A 10,014-nucleotide genomic window follows, 5' to 3' on the forward strand; every position below is an offset into this window, starting at 1 on the left:
TCTTAATTAGGGTTTCCATAGAAAATTTTGGGAAGATGATGATATAAAATGATACTTTTATCTTTTAATTAACTATCATCTTTTATTTTTCCCACTTTCCAATTTAGTCCTTTTCTTTTCTTAAATTTCCATGGATGAATCATCATAAATATCTACTAACTTCTCTTAATGGTCTATTTTCCTTATAAGGACCTTAAATTTTGAATTCTATAGCTATTTAATCCCTCTAGTACTAGAATTCAACTTTTGCACTTTATACAATTTGGTCATTACTGACAATTAAACATGAAATCAGTAAAATTTTCTTATCAAAATTTTCATAGTCTTTCCTATCATAATGCAGACCATACAATAATATTAAAATAAAATTTCTTCCTGACTCAGATTTGTGGTCCCGAAACCACTGTTTCGATTTCACTGAAAAACGTACTGTTATAGAGATACAAGTGAATAAATCGTTTAATTCAGATTTAGAATAATATGTGAAGTCTAGGTGGATTCTTTCCTGACTATTGTCTTTCTTAGTTAAATTAGATTAGTAAATTTAGATTAAAAACAATCACCCCAATTTGTCGGCTAAATAATAGAAAAACGGTAATTACTAGTACTTTTAGTCCTCGTGGATACGATATTCACTACTCACCATAACTATACTATTGTTCGATAGATGCGCTTGCCTTAGTCGTATTTATAGTTAGTTTAGTGACCATCAAATACTCTTTTGAAAACTTTCAAGTTGATCAAACAAATCTTCAATTTTAGACAAAGGATAATTTATTATTTATATTAATATACATATTTTCATTTAATATCCTTATTATTTTTATTCTCACCTCATCATAACAATTGTAATTAATTAATTTTAATCTTATTATTATAATATCTAATTTCATCTTTAGAGTAATTAATTTTACTGCTGTCACTATTTTAATATTATCGAAATGTATCCCACCCTCGTTCAAATGAACCATTAGGTTTAAGATGTAGCATGTGGAGTAAGGAAGGAAACATAAATTTATCTTTGTCCAACCATTGCTGCAATTATCCGCCAATAGCATTCCTTTTATAGGTTATACTGGAAGGTCGTTTCTTTGTGTTTATCATCAAAACACTGCGATTAAATTAAAATTGAAATAAATCGAATTTTGAACATGACCTTTTTTTTAGCACAAAACTCAGAATATAAAACAAATAACTCAATGAGTCGTTGATTGCCTTAATCCTTTCATCGTCACCAAAAGCCAGCCAAGACAGCAACGCTTAACATTACTTGTAATAATCATCCTACTCAACAGTTACATTCTTCTTTTTTTTTTTGTCTGAAATTCTTGGCATCCCTTAATTACATTGTGTCAGACTCCCACGAAAAAGTAATCCCCCGGCAAAAAAAAAAAAAAAACATTGAACTTAGCCGTGTATATCCTTTTATTCTTAAAAATTATATTTAGTAGCCTTTGCTGTCCTATCCTAACTAATAATTGCTCTGGTCTCTGCAATAAGTTCAGAAGGGGACCCATTGAAGGAGTTAAGAACAACACCCCCATATCAAGTTATTGTCCTTAGGAGAAAACAGGAGACTGAATCCTGACACTGAAGAAGAAGCACTAGACATACGAAGGGTAGTATTTTCTTTTTTCTTCACAAAGATTTGATTGGCTGAGGCTTTTCTTATATTATCCTCCAGAAAAAAAGGAAGTCTTTTTACAGACAAGGAGGCCCTTTTTGAAGTGGGTATTCGAGGGGATATGGAAGAAGAAGATCGGATTGAAGAGAGTAGCCGCGTGAGACTGAGGGGTAGAACTTTCAGTGGTGGAGGGGTGAACGAGTCAAGGTGGGTGGATGGTAGTGAGGTGGACTCAGAGTCACCTCCTTTGTCATTGTTTGATGATAACGAAGCCAAAGAAGGGTATGGATCTTTGAGGAGGAGACTGGTTAAGAAGCCCAAAAGAGTTGATTCATTTGATGTTGAAGCCATGGAGATTGCTGGTACTCATGGTCACCACCCTAAGGTATTGAATTTGTTTTATCTCCATTTCGTGAAGATTCTGTACTTGGAAGATATTTGCATATGATAATGCTTTTTGTTTCTTTTACTCTTCTATGTTCATTCTTGGAACAGCTCTATTTTTCAACTTCTAATATATACTCTTCTGATATATAAATGAGTTCAGCAGTGGGAAGAGATTCATTAGACTCATTGCTCTAGCAAGTGCTGTGATTGAAGGGTCCTCAAGTTTCTGTTATATTCATTTGGCTCAACTTGGCTCATTTATGACTTTTATATGGACTACAAATTTGGGCAAGTTTTTTCTTGTTGGTATATAGAGAAAATAGTGTCTTTCGATCAACGGTGGAGAGGAATTAGTACCTAAACCTTTACTTTCTAGAGGAGAAAATGATTAGGGTCCAACAGACTATAGCTAGGGAATTATACAAGTTGTTTTTCTTTCGTTAGTGATTAGCTTTTTATACTGAGAATGCATGTATTTCTGTCATTGAAAGTCAACTACGGACCTTATAGTGTCTTCAATAACTCAAAAGAATTGTTTTGTCATTTTTACGAATGAACTTATTTCCATTAAGCTCAACTATATTCTCTTACTAAAATGTAGTACTTTAATCAATCAGGACATATCCACTTGGCGCACTCTTGCATTGGCCTTTCAAACACTCGGGGTTGTGTATGGTGACATGGGCACAAGCCCTTTGTATGTTTTCAGTGATGTCTTCAGCAAAGTTAAAATAGAATCAGAAGTGGATATCTTGGGTGCTTTATCACTGGTGATGTATACAATAGCTCTACTCCCCTTGGTAAAATACGTGTTTGTAGTGCTTAAAGCCAATGATAATGGGGAGGGTAAGGGCTTTTCAAAGTAATCCTCTTATTCTCCATACTTTTTACTGGATATTTTGAAGATCATATACATGTTAACATATAAATTGATGCAATTGTAGGGGGAACCTTTGCTTTGTACTCACTGATTTGCAGGTATGCGAAGGTCAACATGCTGCCAAATCGTCAACCGGCAGATGAACAGATATCAAGTTTTAGGCTCAAACTGCCTACTCCAGAGTTAGAAAGGGCTTTAAGCATAAAAGAGACTTTGGAAAGGAGATCATCCTTGAAGACCCTCCTGTTGCTATTGGTCTTGATGGGAACTTCCATGGTCATAGGGGATGGTATTCTGACCCCCGCAATATCAGGTAGATAGATGTGTACCAATCTTCCATTTAAGTTAACAAAATCAAATTTTAAACAAGTATTGCAATTTCTGTCTTTGCTTTTTCTGTGACTGGTATTTGATGCTTTGAACCTGAATGTTGTCTTTGTTAGTTGCATTAAAATTTGTCTCACAACTATTTAGATTTCATGATGTCTTAAGTATGGCAGCTTCTTCTAATTCATGTGATTCAAGAAAATGCTTTGTAACTCATGGTTGAATAACTTAATAGATTCTACCTTAGAAAATGAAAAAGATTCGATACAGTCCATTAGTTCCATGTGACAGTTGTTGGGGCAGACCTCAAAATTTTAATATGCTATGAAGAGAGCAAGCTTCTATTATCTTTAGTAGACATCATTTGGAGGGTCATCCATGTAATGTGAGTATTGGAGCATAATGGATTCCTTACGGAGCATCAGTTTGCAAATCTCTGCAATTATATAGACAAGATAATTTCTTGCAAGTTTTATTGGAGGATATTCAAACCTTGAAATGTGCTGAATCTGAAGCTTAAGTTGAATTTTAAGATAAAGACTTTACAACCTTTTCTGTGAACAAGGTTCCCTGGCCTGGGTTTACATGTAGTTAAGTTCTACTCTGCTTATGCATCTTTGTTGAAACGAATTGTAAAGTTCCCTAGGATATTTCATTGATATCCAATAGTTAAATAAGTTTGGTGTTTACTGTGCAATTGCTCACTGTAAGGTCAGAGAACTGCAGCTATGGCTTTGATATTTTGGTAGCCTAAGCATGGTAAGGAACTTGAAGTCTTCTACTTGCATGTCTGAGTTAATTTCCACTTGCCTATCAAACAGCAAACCAAATTTTTGCTCTTGTTCTTTGGTAGTTGAATTGGCGAAATGATGTTACTTTCTCTGCTTGATAGAATTGATTGGCATTTTTTGTATGGGTTTTTCTTTTTCTTGCTGTAGTGCTCCTAATTTTAGCTGCTGCTAAGTTAGCAATGTGCACCATCTTGCCCGAGCTAATACTAATATTAGATTTTGTAATAACTTTCTATTGCAGTTATGTCTGCTGTAAGTGGTCTTCAGGGTGCAGTAAAAGGCTTTGATACAAGTGGGTACTTTTCATTTGCTTTGGTTTCATATAAAATATTTATGGTTCATTAAGTGCCATCTTCTATAAAAGAACTGAAAAAGTATTTCTAGTAGATGGAGAATAGGGGCATAAGGCACCCACCATATGATTCCATTGTTTCTTCTCTTCCATACGGTACTTGTGTGTATTCTTATATTTATTTGAAGGAGCATCTTGATGGTTGGGGGAAGTTGAGGAGCCTTTAGTTTGATTCTAAATGACTTCCTACTTGGCTGAATATTGTATTACCCACTGGATACTGGTTCTTATTACATGTGCAACATGATACAAGGCAATTCTTAACTAATAAATAATGATTCAAGCTTTAGCATATAAACTAATTTGGTTTTTCATTGATGAACATTAACGTTTACCTTCATTTATCTATTTGTTCACAGCTGCGGTGGTTGTTTTTTCAATTGTAATCCTTGTGGCATTGTTCAGCATACAACAGTTTGGAACCAGTAAAGTTGGTTTCTCGTTTGCTCCCGCTCTTGCTTTGTGGTTCTTCTCTCTGGGTTCAATAGGAATTTACAATCTAGTGAAGTATGATATTACAGTTATCAAGGCAGTCAATCCAGCTTATATTTATTTTTTCTTCAAGAAGAACAGCAAAGATGCATGGTCTGCTCTTGGAGGTTGCATTCTGTGCATTACAGGTGCAGTATGCTTTTAAATATTAGACCTTTAGCATTGAAGTAGTGATTATTGTCATAAAGGTCTCATGTCATTAGGAATAATTGAATGTTGAAAATCTGCAAAAACGATCGCGCTTCAAGTGCAGATGAAATTATATATATTGATGGTGCCCTAGTGGAATGCGAAAGATGCACATGCTAGAGAATATCACCCTGCAAATACTTTTCTTGAAGCCCTTAAAATTTTGTTGATTTATATGAATATACTTTTATAACCTGAAAAAAATATTACACTACTTTTTTTTAATGTTTGAGTGAGCAACTTCTCCATATGAAGTTGTAGTGTATAACCCTCTTTTAGTAGCATAACATGCTTATTTGTTATTACAGGAGCTGAAGCGATGTTTGCTGATTTAGGGCATTTCTCTGTACCAGCCATACAGGTTGGCTCTTCTATTAATTCATCTTAGCACTTTCTTGAAGAATGACCTTGGCTTTCCCATTCACTAAATGACTCTTATAACAAATTTGTATTCCCTTTTCAGATTGCCTTTACCTTTGTAGTGTTTCCCTGTCTTCTCCTCGCATACATGGGCCAGGCTGCGTTTCTAATGAAATACCCTGAGTCTTCAGATAGAATTTTCTATGATTCTGTTCCAGGTTACTGTTGCCCGATGTGCTGCTTATCTTCTTCGGCCATTTCATTTATTTTTCAAATACTATAATCAGGAAATTTTGGTTTTTGCTTGGTGCTGGTTTTGACACATTATATTTTGCTTCTTATGAACAAACAGAGAGCCTTTTCTGGCCAGTTTTCGTGATAGCTACTCTTGCTGCTATGATTGCTAGCCAAGCAATGATATCTGCTACATTTTCATGTGTCAAGCAGTCTATGGCTCTTGGTTGCTTCCCAAGAATGAAGATAATTCACACCTCGAGGAAACTGATGGGCCAAATTTATATCCCTGTGATAAATTGGTTTTTGATGATCATGTGTGTAGTTGTTGTTTCCATCTTCCGCAGTACCACTGATATCGCCAATGCATATGGTTAGCAACTTCTCTTACATCAACCCCTCTTTCTCTCCTCTTTGCTCCTCTCATTCCCTGAAAGTGTCATTTTGGTTCATTCAAAAAAATGATAGTTCCTTTTCTTAATGTTTTTTTACAGTGTTAAGAAGGATCCCTTGCTTTTACATGCTCTTTGGGTACCCTTTAAGTGTCTTTTCTGGTAGACTCGGGAAATATACTATTACTTTTATTAATGATGTATGCAGCTTCGGAGTTTTTACTCTAATATAGATTGATTGTGTTTCACATATATTTGCATAGTTTCTGATAAACAGATTTTTTAGTGTAAACATTGCAATTCTATATTGTTGAGCTTGAGATTTATAATTGGTCAGTGACAAATGGTTGCTATTTTCCTCTCTTGATACTTTCTCATGTCATCGTAGCGCAGTAACTCCCACTTTGTTTTGGATTCTTATTTGTTTTTATTTATTTGATTGCTGTCTATCCCAACACTTAATGTTATATTTCGCTGTATGGTTTTTTGTCAAATCTAATGCTTAATTGATTCTAAAACATCGTATTATTGTTATGCTATTGAGTAGAAATACTGATACGGCACTTTCCACCTAAAATCATAATGATTCATGAACAAGGAAGGAGCTCATAAAGCTAATAGCTTCTAGTCTAATCTTATGATGGTTGCTTCTCTGATGCCCATCTAAATTGTTTTTGCAGGCATAGCTGAAGTTGGTGTTATGTTGGTCACGACCACATTGGTGACACTTGTAATGCTTTTAATATGGCAGACCAATTTGTTTATGGCTTTGTGCTTTCCGCTCGTATTTGGATCAATAGAGCTTATCTACTTCTCTGCTGTTCTTTCCAAAGTCTTAGAGGGAGGTTGGCTTCCACTCGTTTTTGCTAGTTTCTTTCTCTCTGTGATGTACATTTGGAACTATGGCAGTGTGTTGAAGTACCAGAGTGAGGTCAGAGAGAAAATATCCATGGACTTCATGCTTGAACTCGGCTCTACACTTGGGACTGTGAGAACTCCGGGGATTGGTTTGTTATACAATGAGCTTGTACATGGCATTCCCTCGATATTCGGGCAGTTTCTACTTAGCCTGCCTGCCATCCATTCTACTATTGTGTTTGTTTGCATCAAATACGTCCCTATTCCTGTGGTCCCACAGGAGGAGAGATTTCTTTTCCGAAGAGTTTGCCCGAAAGACTATCATATGTTTAGGTGTATTGCTAGATATGGTTACAAAGATATACGAAAGGAGGATCATCATGCATTTGAGCAACTTTTGGTTCAAAGCCTCGAGAATTTCTTGCGAAAAGAAGCTCAAGAGCTTGCCTTGGAGAGTGGTTTGCAGGAAATGGATCTTGATAGTGTTTCGGTGAGCTCAAGGGATTACAGTACCAGGGATGTTCCTGATAATGAGGAGCTTAAAGTCCCATTGATGCTTGGCACGAGATCAGAAGAAGCAGAAACATCCAACTCAGAAGCTGCTTCAGCAGCGTTGCCTTCTAGCATCATGTCATCAGAAATAGATCCAAGTTTGGAATATGAGCTTTCAGCATTGCGAGAAGCAATCGATTCTGGGTTTACATATTTCCTGGCACATGGAGATGTGAGAGCCAAAAAGAACTCATTTTTCCTCAAGAAACTCGTCATAAACTACCTCTATGCATTCCTAAGGAGAAACTGTCGAGCCGGGGCCGCAAATATGAGCGTACCGCACATGAATATCTTGCAGGTAGGTATGACATACATGGTCTGATGATTTTTCCATCCAAAAAAAAGCAGCCATTTTTTTTTTGGCTGATGCACCCCGGCCGTTTCCTGTTCAAATATTGTTCATCTACTCTCAATAAGTTTGAGGATTAAGCCAAGAATGGTAGAATATTTGTACATCATGATTGGCTGTCAGTGAAAATTTATGTTGACCTATTTCTGGCATTCGTCTTTCTGTCATTTTGATCCACCGTTTTAGCTTTAATAAAGTTATTCCTCATTGCTCTTAGCTCGTTATCATTGAGATTGTGCGGGGTAAGGATGGAAACAAGACATTTGTGAAGGTAAGTTATTTGCTCATTGATATAGGTATTATTAACAAGATATTTAGATTCGAATGCATTTATCCTCCTATTTAAGGTGAGGAGTTATTCGTGGTTTTAAGCATGGTATAAAATTGCGACACAGGTTTTTATACTTTTCAATAATTTGAAATTTAATTATTGTACTTTTATTTATAGGTATTTTAGTCCTCTACTATTTAGATTTCAAAATTTATATTCAATTGTTAATGTTAAATTTTGTTGTTAAATTTATCAAATGCGATATTTTGAAGTAGAAAAGGATTTACTTGATAGCAATGTAAATAAAAATAAACTTAAATTTAACAAAATAATTTTAACAATATTAATAGTTGGATTTAAATTTTAAAATTTAAAAATTAATGGACTAAATTTTTAAAAATAAAATTTACGAAGGATTAATGACATATTTTAATAAAATATAAATCTTATTTAAGTTTTATCATTGTTTAGTCATATTTGAGCGGTTCGTGTTATTAATATTATTCTATTAAAAACAAATTGACTTCATTTTCAACTCATGAATTTTTAGAGTATAATATTTTTAAAAGATAAATTATAATTATTTGATTCCCAAATCGTGATATTTTTTTAACTATGTAACTTTGTTTACTAAGTTAAGAAAGCTCTACCGTATGGTTGGTTGAAACATTGATATTTGAAAAGTGAAAATTTGTGAGAAGTAAGAAAAATAAAGAGAATGTTTTGTCTTTGGTTGAAAGTTTAAAAGCTGATTTTTAGAAAATAATTTTTTTTCATTCTTTTATTAAAAATATTTTACAAATTGGAAAAAAAGATTCATTTATTTTTTACTTTATTAAATTTAAAATATTATTTATTTAAACAAATTTTATATGTCAAATCCATGACACTAGTTTGACTCCATACAGGTAAAAATTTTAATTTTAATTTTACTTCTCATGTTTCAATTATAAGAATAAGTAACAAACATATTTTCATATTTTTACTTTTGAATATATATATATATATATTTATTTATTTATTTATTTATTTTAAAAGTACATTTTAACTAGACTCCAATTACGTTGATTTCCATATTAGTTTTAACTAATGTAATGATAGACTGGAAGAAATGAGCCGGATAAATCTTGAAGGAGAAATGAGCTTAGTCTAATGATGGAGGCCAATGCTATACTAATGACAAAAAATCATGTTAAATGTATTAATGTAATTGATTCAAAGTACTTCAAGTTGGTCAAGCTTTTTATAGATGTAAAGGAACAAGTTGCAATGATGGACATAGGGCAGTTTTTATTAAGGATACTTAAAAAGCTAAGACCAATCTTATTAAGGATTTCTCCCATATCACGTATGGAAGGTTCAGAACTTGGTTTAACTAGCACGAGAGTTGCCACCAAGTTGGTTTAAAGTCGGTCTTAGTGAGAGGTGATGTTTTTGTGGGCGTTTTTTAGGTGCAAGATTACTTATGCTCGTATAGGGTTGCTGCTTGCACCAAGATTCATGTTGGTCGCATACAACATGTTGGCAATGTTAGCAGATTTGAAATTAGGTTCCATGTTTATCTACATGAGTTTGAACCACTCCTAAATGAGGAGTATTGCAAGCCAAACGATAGAGAGATCTACAAATTAGTCCTTAATCAACTAAAATCTGCAACGAAATGGACTTCAAGGAGAAAAGGCAATCAAAATGTTGAAAAATATGTAGGAATGATGGTCGAAGCCAAGGCCAATGTCCTCAAAGGCATGATTTTTTTAACTAATTATGTTGATAATGAATTTATATGCATTTTTAATTACAAATATATAGTTGATTATAGGATAATTGGCTTGCCACAATTTTTTGTGACAAATTAGGTACCTTTCGGCACTTAATGAGTTTGTTTTTTAGTCATTTTATGTTATTTTAATGCACTTTCCGTTTCAATAGTTTAGATTTAATTATTAGTAAAATAAG

The 10,014-nt window shown here is 33.9% G+C and overlaps 1 protein-coding gene across 3 annotated transcripts; it reads left to right on the forward strand.

Moving 5' to 3' along the window:
* Positions 1-1,388: 1,388 nt before the first annotated feature.
* On the forward strand, positions 1,389-8,003 carry LOC105766099 (putative potassium transporter 12). 3 transcript variants are annotated; one of them, XM_052631735.1, is made up of 9 exons: positions 1,389-2,009; positions 2,629-2,873; positions 2,990-3,204; positions 4,251-4,301; positions 4,721-4,981; positions 5,351-5,403; positions 5,506-5,620; positions 5,755-6,009; positions 6,709-8,003. In XM_052631735.1, exons 1-9 carry the CDS (start codon positions 1,746-1,748, stop codon positions 7,758-7,760), a joined length of 2,511 nt encoding a protein of 836 aa, XP_052487695.1. In that variant the 5' UTR covers positions 1,389-1,745; the 3' UTR covers positions 7,761-8,003. The 3 variants fall into 3 exon arrangements, with proteins under 3 accessions (XP_052487695.1, XP_012440877.1, XP_052487696.1); XM_012585423.2 differs by having other exon boundaries at positions 2,629-2,857; positions 2,956-3,204; XM_052631736.1 differs by lacking the exon at positions 1,389-2,009 and having other exon boundaries at positions 2,730-2,873; positions 2,956-3,204.
* Positions 8,004-10,014: the final 2,011 nt, after the last annotated feature.

The sequence above is a fragment of the Gossypium raimondii genome, chromosome 5 (genome assembly GCF_025698545.1).
Source record: "Gossypium raimondii isolate GPD5lz chromosome 5, ASM2569854v1, whole genome shotgun sequence".
Lineage (NCBI taxonomy): Eukaryota > Viridiplantae > Streptophyta > Magnoliopsida > Malvales > Malvaceae > Gossypium > Gossypium raimondii.

Coding starts and splice junctions, on each gene's coding strand:
- LOC105766099 (XM_012585423.2), top strand. CDS start 1,746: ATGGAAGAAGAAGATCGGATTGAAGAGAGTAGCCGCGTGAGACTGAGG. Junction 3,205..4,250: donor TCTGACCCCCGCAATATCAG/GTAGATAGATGT, acceptor TTTCTATTGCAG/TTATGTCTGCTGTAAGTGGT. Junction 5,621..5,754: donor TTTCTATGATTCTGTTCCAG/GTTACTGTTGCC, acceptor ATGAACAAACAG/AGAGCCTTTTCTGGCCAGTT.